Source organism: Nerophis lumbriciformis, linkage group LG38 (genome assembly GCF_033978685.3).
Source record: "Nerophis lumbriciformis linkage group LG38, RoL_Nlum_v2.1, whole genome shotgun sequence".
Lineage (NCBI taxonomy): Eukaryota > Metazoa > Chordata > Actinopteri > Syngnathiformes > Syngnathidae > Nerophis > Nerophis lumbriciformis.
In genome coordinates, this window is record NC_084585.2 from 18,366,612 (window position 1) to 18,382,936 (window position 16,325).

General features: G+C 41.1%; 1 protein-coding gene across 4 annotated transcripts in view; it reads left to right on the forward strand.

The window, feature by feature from the left end:
* The window catches only part of cacna1da (calcium channel, voltage-dependent, L type, alpha 1D subunit, a), a 179,313-nt gene that overhangs the window by 1,704 nt on the left and 161,284 nt on the right, over nucleotides 1–16,325 (forward strand). For all 4 annotated transcript variants that reach the window (XM_061932764.2, XM_061932765.2, XM_061932766.2 and 1 more), the window contains exons 2-3: nucleotides 9,354–9,828; nucleotides 11,399–11,504. In XM_061932764.2, the coding sequence (XP_061788748.1) occupies nucleotides 9,500–9,828; nucleotides 11,399–11,504 (435 nt within the window). In that variant the 5' untranslated portion in view covers nucleotides 9,354–9,499. The remainder of the gene's footprint in view (nucleotides 1–9,353; nucleotides 9,829–11,398; nucleotides 11,505–16,325) is intronic.

Sequence of the window (16,325 nt, forward strand, 5' to 3'; positions counted from 1 at the left end):
ATATATGTATATATACATATATATACCTGCGATGAGGTGGCGACTTGTCCAGGGTGTACCTCGCCTTCCGCCCGATTGTAGCTGAGATAGGCTCCAGCGACCCCCCGCGACCCCAAAAGTGACAAGCGGTAGAAAAATGGATGGATGGTATATATATATATATATATATATATATTAGGGGTGTAACGGTACACAACAATTTCGGTTCGGTACGTACCTCAGTTTAGAGGTCACGGTTCGGTTCATTTTTGGTACAGTAAGAAAACAACAAAATATACATTTTTTTGGTTATTTATTTACCAAATTTGCAAAACCTTCCACCAAAAATATTTTTCTTAGTGGAATATTTTATGTGAAGTAATCAGAACCTTGGATAGGTCAATAATTTATAATAACATCGATTTTGATTCAATATTATGTTTTGAGCAATGACAGTTTGAAAAAAAAAAAAAAACAGCTTTGTTTTATTAGTCAACATTGCAACTTGTTCTAAATTACATTTAACCTTTAAGCTTTTTTATTTCACTTTTGTTATGTTTTTGTTTATTTTAATAGTATTTTTAGAAAGTGCCGTGGGCCTTTAAAACATTAGCTATGGGCCGCAAATGGCCTGCGGGGCACACTTTTGACACCCCTGCTATAGATAATAAAAAATTAAATCTGATAAATCTATCGATAAAAAGCAGAGCCGGGTGACGCATGAGCGTTTATCATAACTCGCTCGCTCTCTCTGTCTCTGCCCCTCCCTCACAAATGCTGCTGCGCTCACAATTTGTTTTGTTTTTAACCCCTTCTTAACCCTGAACGTACTTTGAAAATACATGCAACCCTAACTCAAAATGCCGGACATTTGAGGCATTTAAGAAACTCCGCGGGACAGCCCCGCAAAAGAGGTCCGGTAAAAAGAGGACGTATGGTCAGTCTATCGTAGCCCGCCAGACCAAGTGTCCCCGAATCCACCAGGGCAGAGTCAGGTGGCGGCGACGCGTAGAACGGCGCTGCACCTGACGAGGTGGGCGACCCGGGAACGGCCACATCCGTGGCCGACGAGGAAGTCGCCGTACTTGGCGTGGCGGACGACCCGGGAACGGCCACATCAGTGGCCGACGAGGAGGTGGGCGCATCGTCGTTGTGGCAGGCGTGGATGCAGCAGACGACGTCGAGGCTGGCGTGGAAGCAGACGACGAGTCAGGCGTGGAAGCAGCAGACAACGTCGAGGCTGGCGTGGAAGCAGACAATGAGTCTGGCGTGGATGCGGCAGGCGGCAAAGCTTGGCGTGGTGCAGCGGGTCTTGGCGTGGGTCTTGGCGTGAGTCTTGGCGTGGGTCTTGGCGTGGGTCTTGGCTTGGGTCTTGGCGTCGTGGAGCTGCGACTGGCGGCACTTGGCGTTGTGAAGCTGCGACTGGCGGCACTTGGCGTCGTGAAGCTGCGACTGGCGGAACTTGGCGTCGTGAAGCTGCGACTGGCGGCACTTGGCGTTGTGAAGCCGCGACTGCCGGCACTTGGCGGCGTGAGGCTGCGACTGGCGGCACTTGGCGGTGTGAAGCTGCGACTGGCGGCACTTGGCGTCGTGAAGCTGCGACTGGCGGCACTCGGCGTCGTGAAGCTGCGACTGCCGGCACTCGGCGTCGTGAAGCTGCGACTGGCGGCACTCGGCGTCGTGAAGCTGCGACTGCCGGCACTCGGCGTCGTGGAGCTGCGACTGGCGGCACTTGGCTTTGTGGAGCTGCGACTGGCGGCACTTGACGTGGTGGAACCTGGCATGGTGGAGCTTGGCATGGTGGAGTTACTGGAGCTTGGCGTGGTGCAGGTACTGAAGCTTGGCATGGTGGAGTTACTGGAGCTTGGCGTGGTGCAGGTACTGAAGCTTGGCATGGTGCAGGTACTGAAGCTTGGCGTGGTGCAGGTACAGAAGCTGCTCCCAGTGCCACCCACACTGGTTTAAATGTAACTTAGATATTGGGTTTCACTATGTAAAGCGCTTTGATTCACTAGAGAAAAGCGCTATATAAATATAATTCACTTCACTTCACTTCACTTAGCGTGGTGCAGGTACTGAAGCTTCGCGTGGTGCAGGTACAGGAACCCGCCGTGGTGCAGGTACAGGAACCCGCCGTGGTGCAGGTACTGGAACCCACCGTGGTGCAGGTACTGGAACCCGCCGTGGTGCAGGTACTGTAACCTGCCAGGGAGCTTGGCGTGGTGGAGCTTGGCGTGGTGCTAGCCTTGGCGCAGGTGCTAGCCTTGGAGCTTGGCGTGGACCTAGCCGTGGAGCTGCGACAGGAGCTAGCCGTGGTGCAGGTGCTAGACTTGGAGCAGGTGCTAGCCTCGGAGCAGGTGCTAGCCTCGGATCAGGTACAAGCCTTGGAGCAGGTGCTAGCCTTGGCTTTGGCGGAGGTGGCCTAGCTGGGGGCTGTGGCTTGGCACGCCGAAAGACTGGTGGTGGTGGCCGGGCTGGGGGCTGTGACTTGGCATGACGAAAAACTGGTGGTGGTGGCCGAGCTGGAGGCTGTGGCTTGGCATGACGAAAACCTGGTGGTGGTGGCCGGGCTGGAGGCTGTGGCTTGGCATGACGAAAAACTGGTGGTGGGGGCCGGGCTGGAGGTTGCTGCCTGACTGGGTGCAGCTGAGTCACCCCACCAGCACAGCTCCGGGCCCTAGCCCCCCCCTCAAGGAGCGGATACCAGACCTAGTCCCTGCGGTCTGGAATCTTTTTTAGGGGTGGGTGGAGAGAGGTCAGGAGGGGGGAAGAATCCTCCCCTCTAAATTGTCCAAAATGTCTTTCATTCTTACCCACCTGGGGTTGAGTGGGCGGAAAAAAGAAAAATCTTGTGACGTGGGCGGAGCTTGAGTCCTGGGGGATGTAGCATGAAATTTCTTGGGTGGCTTGGTTTGACAAGATCTAATTTTCAAAAACATCTCCTGATAATGCCTTATCATAGACATGGAGTCTTTTGTTGGAGGCGGGTGATCAAAAGAAAAATAATTTAGAAAAAAAAATCCTGGTCTATGACGTCATCCACCAGATGGGCAGCAGCCTGTTTCCACCTGGAGGAACGACGCGTCCTGTCCGCTGGCGGCGCTTCCGGGACTGGGGCTACGCGACAACGTCCTCAGGCTACACGGAGCTGATCGGGATCAGTTTGCCATTTGGCCCCCACATTAAGTCTCGATCCTCCATGGCTCCTAGCGCCTCCCACCTTCCTTCTTCCATCGTCTCCAAGTTGCTTGCGGGAGAACGGAATGCTGGCGACATTCTGTCACGACATGGACTTTGAGGCATGTTTTCCCGTGGTGCAAAACGACTGGACCGGACATCGGATGAAGGTAGATACATGTTTTAATCTTTTACTCAAAGTACAAACAAAACAAAAGGCACAAGGCGGAGATCCAAACTTAATGCAGGGATCAAAACTAACACTTAGACAGAAACTATGGACATGAAACAAAACTACACTTACTGTGACGTGAAAAAGCATAAACTTACGTGGCGTGGCATGAAGCATAAACTATGGTATCAGGAGTAATCAAGAGTATCATGGGGTATCATCAGGTAACAGGGGTAATGTCGCCAGGACGACCAACAGAAAATGACAGGTTTAAATAGTAGTGACATGATTTAACACAGGTGCGTGAGTCCAAAATTAATCAGGTGAAACCAATGAGTTGTCATGGTGACAAAGCAAGGGAGTGAAAACAGGAACTAAAAAAATCCAAAAACCAACAGAACATAGCCAAACAAAACATGATCAAAAGACATGACAGTGTGTGTGTGTGTGTGTGTGTGTGTGTGTGTGTGTGTGTGTGTGTGTGTGTGTATACTGTGATGATCTGCTGCCTGGATCATGTTTTCTTTATGTCTAGGATTCCCTTAGTTCTGTTTTTCAGCACCCGGGTTTGTGTTCTGTTGCCATGGGTGCTGATTATTTTCTCCTGCCTCTGATTAGTGGTCGGGACGCTCACCTGCTCCCGGGCACTAATCAGACAGCTATTTTTTCCTGCCTCTCTCACTTGGTCTGGCTGTTTTGTTTGCTTCACGCAACAGTTAGGTTTGATGCTTCTTGTTCGTGTTTTCTATGCTAAGCTTTTCCTATAGCTTTTTCCTATAGCTTTGTCATAGCTTCCCGTGGCACGCTTTTCTGTTTATTTATATTCTTGCCTGATTTATAAAAAATAAATATTTTTTCCTACCTGCCCACTGCTTCCGGAGGTCCATCTGCATCTTGGGGAAATGATCCGCGCATTACCATGCGACCCAACCGTAACATATACAGTATATATATATATATATATATATATATGTATGTGTGGGAAAAAATCACAAGACTATTTCATCTCTACAGGCCTGTTTCATGAGGGGGGGTACCCTCAATCGTCAGGAGATTTTAATGGGAGCATTCGCATACCATGGTTTATATAGGGCACAGAGTGGGTGGGTACAGGCTGGCCTAGGGGCGTGGTGATTGGCTCATGTGTTACCTAGGAGGTGTTTCCGTCTATGGCGGCATGCTGTTACAATTTCGCTGCGCTTGTTGAGGGATGACAGGTCTGGACGGTAAATAATAAACAGTTTCTCTTTCAAGCATAGGTTGCATCTTTTATTACCACTATTGTAAGGTGTGCTGGATGCAAGAATTTGCCATGTTATTGAATATTCAACATTATTGTCTTTGAGGTCCCAAATGTGTTTGCTGAGTTCTGTGGTATTTCGCAGGTTTTTGTTCCTGAAAGAAGCCTTGTGATTGTTTCATCTGGTTTTGAATTCTCCCTCGGTTAATCCTACATATGTGTCGGATGTGTTAATGTCCTTGCGTATTACCTTAGATTGGTAGACAACTGATGTTTGTAAGCACCCCCCGTTGAGAGGGCAATCAGGTTTCTTTCGACAATTACATCCTTTGTTGGTTTTGGAGTCGTTCTGTCTGAGGGCCGACGGCTCATTTGCAATTGTTTTGTTGTTGTTTGAGATGATTTGTCGTATATTGTTCATGCAGCTGTAGCTCAATTTAATGTTGTTCTTGTTGAATACTTTTCTTAGGATGTTGTCTTTGGGAAAGTGTTTGTCAATCAGATTGAGGAATTTGTGTCCAATGTTCGTTGAGACGTTTTTGCTGTATGGGGGGTTGTACCAGATGATATATATATATATATATATATATATATATATATATATATATATATGCTGTGTGCATTAACACAAATGACGCAATATTTCATGACAGTGGCCAAAGGAGGTGGCTTATAGTCATATTATTAACAATTACATGTAATACATTTGAATATAGGTTGAAAAGGATTTGCAAATAATTGGATTCTGTTTTTATTTACGATTTACAACTTCAGTGCCAACTTCACTGGTTTTGGGTTTTGTATTTAGAACGCATTAAAAAAATCCATCCGTCATGTCTTTCATAATGATTGTGAACGATAGGCAACATTCAGAAAAAAGTGCAGTTTCCCTTTTAATGTTATCTTGTAGTATTTGATATATAGCATGTGTACGTTAGAGACGTGCAGAGTTACAGTTTTTAGTGATTTGTGTAAAAGCAGGTTTCACTTCATCGAGACCCAATCTGTCAAAGACAAACATGGCTCATTAGCATTAACGCTACAAACACACCAGAGCTGCCAAGCCTCACTCACATTTTCAGGGTGAGAGTCATGCAGTTTAACCCATTCTCACGCCACACGCCACACTTGACATTTCTCATGCTTATATTTCCCCGATCAATACTCAATATTTATATTTTACACAATATTAACCTTTTTTCTTGCGGTTTGCCGTTGTTCGAGTAACTATGTTTTACTGACCAAAATAACCAATCCATAAGTTCTTCTCCCAAAATATAGCCAACCATGGCAGAATGTGGCTTGGCATTGTCTTGCTGAAATAAGCAGGGGTGTCCATGAAAAAGACATTGCTTGGATGGCAACATATGTTTCTCCAAAACCTGTATGTACCTTTCAGCATTAATGGCGCCTTCACAGATGTGTAAGTTACCCATGACTTGGGCACTAATACACCCCCATACCATCACAGATGCTGGCTTTTGAACTCTGCGCCTATAACAATCCGGATGGTTGTTTTCCTCTTTGGTCCGGAGGACACAACGTCCACAGTTTCCAAAAACAATTTGAAATGTGGACTCGTCAGACCACAGAACACTTTTCCACTTTGTATCAGTCCATCTTCGATGAGCTCAGGCCCAGCGAAGCCGATAGCGTTTCTGGGTGTTGTTGATAAACGGTTTTCGCCTTGCATAGGAGAGTTTTAACTTGCACTTACAGATGTAGCGACCAACTGTAGTTACTGACAATGGGTTTCTGAAGTGTTCCTGAGCCCATGTGGTGATATCCTTTACACACTGATGTCGCTTGTTGATGCAGTACAGCCTGAGGGATCGAAGGTCACGGGCATTCAATGTTGGTTTCCAGCCTTGCTGTTTACGTGCAGTGATTTTTCCAGATTATCTGAACCTTTTGATGATTTTACGGACTGTAGATGGTGAAATCCCTAAATTCCTTGCAATAGCTCGTTGAGAAATGTTGTTCTTAAACTTTTGGACAATTTGCTCACGCATTTATTCACAAAGTGGTGACACTCGCCCCATCCTTGTTAGTGAATGACTGAGCATTTCATGGAAGCTGCTTTTATACCCAATCATGGCGCCCACCTTTTCCCAAATTTGCCTGTTCACCTGCGGGATGTTCCAAATAAGTGTTTGATAAGCATTCCTCAACTTTCTCAGTCTTTTTTGCCACTTGTGCCAGCTTTTTGAAACATGTTGCAGGCATGGAATTGTAAATGAGCTAATATTTGCAAAAAATAACAAAGTTTATCAGTTGGAACGTTAAGTATCTTGTCTTTGCAGTCTATTCAATTGAATATAAGTTGAAAAGGATTTGCGAATCATTGTATTCTGTTTTTATTTACCATTTACACAACCTGCCTATTTAACTGGTTTTGGGTTTTGTACTTTTGAGTGCAATGACAATAAAGTTCCATTCTATTACAGTCTGAGTAGAGGAGACGCACACCCACTCTGTGCAAAGCTGCCACTGTTTCTGCCTTGGTTTACATAGTGAAATGTAAATGTAATGTTTCATCACAGTCACGCTTCAAATACAAAGAAACCTATCGTTCATGTTAATGAGCAAGTCAATAGTCAATAGATTTGGTTCGTTCGTGGATATCACAACCCTCCAGTCTTTTGATTACATTTGATACTCTAACATTTAACAATGTAGAACAAAGAAAAATACAACTAAATTAAGAATCAACAGAATAAAATGTAGTTACAGTTCCAATCATAATTTCCTTTTTTTTAAACACACTTTTTATGTTTCCCACAACGTTATTCCTCTCTCCTACAGTGTCCATCGTAATCAATTATGCAAATGAGGCAATGATGTCATCTGTCAACTTCCAGCAACTTTTATAACAATCAATAGCTACTTTCTTTACTGAGAATTGGCAACACTGGCAGATCAGACGAGATTAAGGACAGTGAGGACGCCGCTGTGGAAGAGATACAAATGAAGAACACAGACTATGAGACACAATTGAGCCAGTAAAGAAAACAGTGGAGATGATTCTCATTTCTAATTTCTGGTTAAAGGTGCTCTCTGCAACTTCCTCAAAGTAACATTTTTCAAAGCAAAAAATATAACAAGAAGACCACCGGCTAGCTTATGTTACCATTAGTGGTCTAACAGAACACATTTGTTCGACAGTTGCCTATTTTTCACAATTACCAAATATATGTAATATACATTTTTACCCGCCCGAATAAAATGATTAGCGTTTACGGCTGTCACTAACCCTGGTCACCCAGTCTTGTCAACACATACGCACAGGGAGCGCGTGCACAAATACAAAAGCAGTCCAAGAGAAGCAACGAACAATTTGCGGTCATGTTGTTGTTATGATCGATGATACATTCAATGACAGCTAAAGCTAGCTATCCAAATTGCTATAATTAGTTAACAATACATAAAGCTAATGCGTGTGCATGTGTTAGGTACGTACGTAATTACATACGAGAAGCCGTAAGAGGGCGGGATATACTCTGTAAAATACATTGGAAAACTGGCGCCCTCTTGACATCTGTGTAATTGTTGCAATCAGCCCCTTTGATTAAGACTAGCAGTAGAAGGCCACAGTGCAAGGAGAGGAGGACATCAGTTTTAAGGTATAAATCGACGTATACGGTATTTTTTTTTCAAATGCATCATGCAACTTAAGTCTCACCAAAGACTATAAAAATGGGACCCATTACCTCCCTGCTTGGCACTCGGCATCAAGGGTTGGAATTGGGGGTTAAATCTCCAAAAATGATTCCCGGGCGCGGCCACCGCTGCTGCTCACTGCTCCCCTCACCTCCCAGGGGGTGATCAAGGGTGATGGGTCATGGGTATGACAATCATTGGTACTTAAAATTTTAACTCTTGTTATTTTCTGAAACTTAGCAGCCCTACATACAAAGTGTGTTACAGTAGGGCTTACTAAAAGCACCTTACAGCTTTTGGCCAACACACATTCAATAAACTATTGTGGGACCTTTGAGATATATTTAAGATTGTTATTAATATTTTTTAATAGTTCATCAAAAATTGCTTCCGGGTTAATAACTTCCTGTTTTATTTGTTCCTCTTCCTGTTGGGTCTTTTGACAACTCTTTATAGACAAGCTTTTTGTCTTTTTTTTGTGTTTTTTTTTGTTACTGTTTTAATGTCAAATTTTTTGTTTGACAAGCAGTATCAGTGATTGGAGAAGTACTGTAGTGCTACAGTATGGTTGCTATAGTACGAGTAGTTGCTTACTTTAGCATGTTGTTCGCTAGCAGCCGACTTGCTAGCTACTTAAAGCTTATCTCTTGTTATCAAATGACAGAATGTTTTATTGTTTTACTAAATTAGTAGTAGATTTTTCTAATTTGATCATCTCTACAGTATGCTAATGTGTCTTTCGCATACAGGTTTTGTATTGCATTGTTAAGCTGTAGCGAAATTTAAAAACAACATTGGTACACAGTACTGAGCAAAGTCTAAGGCCACCATTAGATATGTTGACATACTAATACAGTAATGCACTTCAATTAAAGTCTCACTTTGTAGACCTTAAACCTCCACCAAGGCTTGAATTGTTTCCACATTTTAAAGATAACAACATTAGTGGAGTGTATTTGAGTTAGCTAGTTAGCTGGCCGGTTAGCAGGTTACTTCCTGTTTCATGGAGGATGACAAACAGATAAGGGGATTGTAGACTATTTGTTTTATACATAGAAATCACAATTTTCTCTTATGTTTCCCCATTGTAGCGATTATCGCTAATTGTCTTCCTTTATTTTTCAGAGGAAAACTATGCCAGCAGCATCAAAGTCACTGCCCCTGCTGACTTGCCAGCTTGTTGGTCAGACGATTGTGTCCCCCACTAGCATCTCTGTCCACACTGGCAGATCCATGCTGCTGGATGCTCCTCACAGAGCCACACCCGCACCATGAGCGCCAACGGGCCCACCCCGGACCCAGCCCCTACAGCCCCAGAAGCCCCTCCGACTTCGACCTCTACCCCTGCACCTGCTCCGGCTCCGGCTCCGGCTCCAGCTCCAGCACCTGCAGCGCAAGCTGCTCCACCTGCCCAGCCTGCCCCACCTGCCCCGACGTCCTCGACCATCCCGGTGGGTGCATTGGCACAGAAGAAGCGGCAGCAGTATGCCAAAAGCAAGAAGCAGGGCAGTAACGCCAACAGCAGGCCGCCAAGGGCTCTGTTCTGCCTCAACCTCAACAACCCCATACGTAGAGCCTGCATCAGCCTGGTGGAGTGGAAGTATCCTTTTTACTGCGGATTTCTAATAAACACTTACTGCTTGCAACATGAGGTACAGTTGACACGGTGCAATACGAGACAATTATGTTTTTGCAAAGATAATAATGCTATATTTTATTATTAGGGTTGGGGTTTAATGCATCATACTGTTTCTAATGTTGTCACGTAAATAAATTAGGTAGGTGTGCCAATGAGTGTACGTAATATTTCATAAATTGTTACTGTGATGATTATTTTTTTGATTTCACAGTGATTTTGATAGAAAGTTACCCCAACGCTTGCTTTTATAGCAAATTATACAGGCACATTTTAATATCGTAATATCGCCAAGAGATCTTATTTTAAAGCACTTTGATCTTATTCACGTTTATTTTTTATTTTTACTCTATTTCTTTTTCAGTAAACATGTAGGTCAACGTATACTTAGCTGTTCAAAATATTAATATAAAGTGTCGCATGAAACGAGCGAGACTGCCAGACAGTGTATGGCGCGAGGCAGCAATAAATAGCTCTCTGATTAGTGACCAGGAGAAGGTGAGCGTCCCGACCACTAATCAGAGGAAGGTGCTGAAACAGAAATAGACAACAACTAAGGGCATACCAAACTAAACATAACATGACCCAGGCAACAGATCATGACATACAATATGAACTAAGTAGTTGAAAGCTTTTATAAAATTACTATGTAAATATTGGACCAAATCTATATTATGAGACCAGATTAGGACTTGAATGACACCGTAGACAAAAATCGCAACTCGATGTTCCTGACAGAAGTGACAGAAGATTAGATAGTAAAATAATCAATATTGTGAATAAATGATCAAGACCTCAACTGATTGTAATGGTATTTGATATGGAAACAATATAAAGGTTATTGAAGAAATTTATGAACGTTTACCATATATCATTAACCTATTATTTCAAACAGGCAAATTCCCAAACAAAAGTCGTACCGATTTATAAGACTGGAGACAAACGCCATTTTACAAACTACAGACCAGTTTCTGTACTTCCACAATTTTCTAAAATTATTGGAAAATGGAATGGACCAATTATAAATAAAATGGTAAATGGGTTACACTTGTATAGCGCTTTTCTACCTTCAAGGTACTCAATTATGCAGATCCCAAATACACAACAGAAGGTACCATTAAGTAATAAAAGGTGGTTTTGCATAATAAATCCCCTTTAACATACATAAACAATCGATATTTGGACATTTGTCCATCAATTCATAATTGTCTACATCACAATCCTAATGCATCGAAGAATCGATTATTTTTGTAACCTCTACTCGCCTTACTGGAGCTTTTTTTTAATCGTTTATCCAGGCAATTTTGTAATCTTTTTGGATTTATTTGTATGATTTTAATCAAAATTAAAAAAAATTAAAATGATTGAAATAGTTACTTTGTGTGTAGTAAATTTTTATAAAATATGTTTTTTAGATTAAACTATTTCAATAAATGAAAGTTTCCATGATATTCAAATGCATTGAGATGCACCTGTATTTGTTATTTAACTGACTTTTTGGAGTCTACAATTTCCTTAACTCTCTTTTTTCCAGACCATTTGATATATTTATACTCATTGCTATCTTTGCCAACTGTATGGCCTTAGCTGTCTACGTCCCTTTCCCCGAAGACGATTCCAACTCCACAAACCACGACCTGGTGAGTAGCTTGTATCTGTCACTAAGACTTTACTTGTACAGTTGCACCCTAAATTATTCAACCCATAGTGTAAATTCTGTGTATTTGCAAATTTCAGAAACGTGTAGTACTACTTTGCAACCATTTAAAAAGGTGGTTCGTTTTTATTATTTAATTATACTTAGGAGTGCAACTGCTTATGCATGCTCCAGTGTTATAGGATGAGGGAGTTCTCTGGACGGAAAGTTTCTCTTCCAATTCCTGTCGCCCCTCTCCGTGTCAGTGTGTAGTGTGTGACGATGTGCTTGTGAGAGTTGAAGCGTGAGAGCGGAGGACAGTCACCCAGCTTGGTTTAGCTTGCAGCTGCTTACTCAGCTCCTCGGATGGCACTTTGTCACACGATGCTCACCTTTGGCAAAGTGCACTCCAACCACACACAGACACGTTTGTCTCACACTGTTGGTCAACCTACCTGCGATGCGACTCACACACTGGCACTTCTAGCAGTGTAGCAATTTCAAAATGCCATTGTCTAGCTGGAAAAACTAAGTTTCACACTTTTTCATCTTCATTATCCTGCTTTTATTTTGCTCATCATTGCACATCGTGTCTGGGAGGTGAGCTTTATGGGCCACGTAGCGTTGTAAGCTGAGCTGCCGAGCATGAGTGCACCGCTCCCACACCAGCACAATGTAGTTGTAGTGTTCAGCGACGCATACATATTGGAGTGTTCCTGGAAGGTTTAATGAGAGAGCAAGAGCGTTTGAGAGTAAGAATAGCAAACTTACGGCAGGACCAATTTGACATTTAATTTGTTTAGTGTAAATGCAACTTGGCACCATGTGGTGATCTTGAATCCTATTAAACAGAACACGAACTACAATCGTGGTGAGAACACAAGAATGATAGCACAACATGTAACAGATAAGTTAACACACATAGGATAATTACTACTATTATGTGGAATAATAAACAACAATTACGTTTATTATAAGGACGTAACTTTTGCAACTTTTTACAAAACAACCTTATTGCTTAGGCTCATAATAGCTTCTGGTGGAATTACAGTTGCCCCTTCGTTTAATTAGACCGATTTCCGCAAAGTAGGATTATGAATAATACATCAAATGTTTTCTTAGTTGGAGCATAAAAAACACTTTACGACCTTCTAAATAACTTTGAACATAATTAGAACATGAAATAATCGTTTCCCCAATACAGTAGCCTTGAGTGTGTTCTATTTTAGATTATCGCATGACTGAATGAATAAATTATATTTATATATATCTTTTTTTACAATTGTTTCATATCGCTTTACATTGGGAAACCTATACATTCAAGTTAGGTGATATACTATTTTATACCAGTGTGGGTAGCACTAGAAGTGTTTTGGTACAGAATACAGGAAAAACACGAACTCTTCAAAAACCTTAATAAAATAAAAATAAAGAGGTGCACAGCAAAAAGTGTACTTAAAGAAAGAGCAAGGCCAGCAACACTCGTGTCCTTAAAAGTTTAATATAATCTGCACAGGTGCTACCAACACAAAGACTGTTTCGACAAGGTCTTCGTCAGTGTGCAATTTTTTAACAGGAAGTGATGCACTTAAATAGTCACAGCTGTGGTCAATCAATTGATATAATAAATCAAGAACAACTTCAAAAATTAAAATGCACAAATAATAAACAAAAATGGAAAATTTTACAAAATAATTTTGTACAAATTTTGTACAAGGAACACACACTCGAGTGTGTGTTCCTTGTGTCAGTTATGTAGCTTGTCGATAGCTTTGGACAACTTAAGCTAAGCAATGTGTCCTGCTTTCGTCTGTTAGACCTCCTGCAGGGTGACCCTCAGGATGTTTGTTTACACAGTGATCTTGCATCAGCAGGAAAGTGGGCCATCGAGGACATTACCTAACGCATATAGCGTGGTGTACTGTACCTTGTCAGCTTGTATAGGAGATGAATTGTGTAAGCAGCCTCACTGTAGTGTAGATGCAGTGGACCAATCTCATCCTGATGATGAATGTGTTTAATTTCTCATCAGGAATGTACAAACGTAAAAGAGAAATCTTTAAAATAATTGTTTGCGTGTACTTAAACATGTGCAAAGCTGATCTATTAAACGTGTGCAAAGTGTATTGCATCTGTTAAGTGAGCAGAATAAGGCGTGCAATCCATTTTGCGTCTCTGTCTTCATTAATATGCAGAATATATGCTGATAATTAAAACGTCCACAATACTGGGAGGAGAAGATGCAAACATTATTATTTAGCACGCACAATGGGATTTATTCATCACCGTTTTGTGAGCACAGATTTGCGTTTTATTTAACGCGTATCAGAAGGACGTGCAAACTGACAGTTCCACACACTGCTGCAGAATCGGACGATGGACTGTCGAGAATTCTCCATCGTGGTTTTCTCTTCATCTACCATGTGTGAAGGTTGCAGAAAGAGTGCATATTTTCCCATAAGTTGTTTGTATTCAGACAAGGCAAGCGCAAAAATAGCTTTTGTAGATGTGGCAATCTTGATTTCCGACTTCGTAACTGGACTGGACTGTGATGCCGTGCCCAGCTCTGACTTCCCACTTCCCAGGTAAATGGAACGCTGCATTATATTGCTATCATGGTAGAATCTGCAAAACAACCAAAGAAACGAAAAGTTTTGCCTGAGGAAACACAAATACGAAAAAGGGAGGCTACCCTATCAAAATTGTCCCGGCTTTCACTCACTGGCGTGAGCTTAACACGAGGAGGGAATGCTGTCTTGCCTTTGTTACTGCTCAACCAGTAAGTGATTTTCGATGCTCAAATCAAGGTGGTAATGCTAATGTTAACTATCGGATAATTTGATTGATATCAATGAATAGCTACCAGCTTGATAGTTTCACACTGACACTACCAGCCACGCAACAAACGCAAAAGTAACAATGTGATGACTGCAAACCGCAAATATAAAGTTAGAGTAAAATATGTAGGTTCCCACTGTGGAAAGATAAGTCATAGATCGTTTTGCTCTCTTCTTCAATTGTTGCTGCTTTTTTTTTTAACTATAATATAAAATAGCACTTTGTACACCCCTGGTTTATTGACATATATTATTCTGCCTTCCATGAATGTTGGAATTTAGTTGGCCAAATATGTAAACAGTCTTTTAACTTGAGGTTGTTGTTGTTTTTGTTGTTTAAGTTTATTCCTAACATGCATGCAGTTATAATATGATACATCACATACAGTATTTCACATATTTCCATTTTGTCATTACAGCATGTCTGTAGTAGGAAGAAGCAGAGCTTATTTAATCCTACCCCTTTTATACTTCATAGCAATTACTAAAACGTTTGTTCACTTCTTGTTCTCAATTTGTAACAATCAATGAATAATAAATACTTCAGTTCTCATAAATAAATAGTTAAGTAAATTGTGATTCACATACTGAGATGAATAAGATTATCTAATTTTCAATTACCGATAGGTTTAAAATGTTTATTGGGATTCTTCTTCTTCTTTGTAAACACTTTGTTTGAACAGTTTTTAAATTGGATCATATTAGTATATTGTTTGACTTATTTGCACAATCCATTCCAAAATTAAATTCCCCATACTGATACGCTAAAGGTTTTAAGTGTGCTATGTGCATACAAATGTTTTACGTTAGATTTTTCCCTAAGGTTATATGTCCCCTCTTTTGTTGACAATTGTTGTACGTACTTGTGTTGCCTGTTGATAAGCTCCACAATGAAGTTACTGTAAAACTAAGATCACAAAGGAAAGTACATTAAGTGCACATACATCTAAGGATCATGTTAAATCATCAATACAGTTTGGGATAAACTGAAAAAAGAAATATAATTATACAGGATGAAGGTTAGCTCTAATGCCGCTAGCTTCATGCTAACGTTCAATGGACCAGCTCATTGACAGGCTAACAAAAATTAGCAGAGCGAACTTGTACAAAGGTTCATCAAGTGAAATTTTAATGGGACAAAATTGATGTGAAATAGCAAGTGAATTTCTACTTACAGGTATATATTCACCAAACTCTGTAAAAACGAATAACGACCACTAACTTTTTACTGCTCCTGCAGCACACACATCACTGTGATAACTAGTAACTGTGTGTGTGTGCTGACTAACTACTGTACAGAAGCTTGGTGCTCAAACTCTTAATTTTAAAAAGAATAATGTAGTCGATGTTATGGGAACACTTAAGTTGTAATATTTTCTAAGGTTGGGACAAAATATTCATGTGACAATATACTGCTATACTTTTTTTTATCAATAAAATATAAATGTTTATTGTTTTAATATTGATTTAAATAATCATGTTTCACGTATGTTGGTTTTTGTCTTGGAAAAACATGGGTTGACGTCACTGTCAAATTTTACGATCGTTGCACCCCCAGTGTACATATAACTTGTATTTTAAGCTGCTTTTTAAATGTATCGTTATATAACTATACTGTATTGTATTGTGACTCAAGTATCGTAATATGCATCGTATCATCTTTGCCAATACCCAGCTACTATATATCATGATTTAAATTTTTTTTAATGTTACAAGAAAATGATACCACAACAAAGTCCTTATTTTACAAGAATAAACAGCAAAAATATTACAAGACTAAAGTCTTAATATTACACAAAAAACATGTTTTCAAGAAAGAAAAGGCAAAATATTATAAGACTGGTCATGTAATGTTTTTTTTGGTAACTAAGGAGACAGTTTCAGAAATGACAAATATGTCAGAGAAGTCTCTTTTCTGCTCTCTGTGACAATGGTGCTCCTTAAAAGTATATCTGAGAAATGTTTGGTAAAATCTAAGCTAGTAAAAA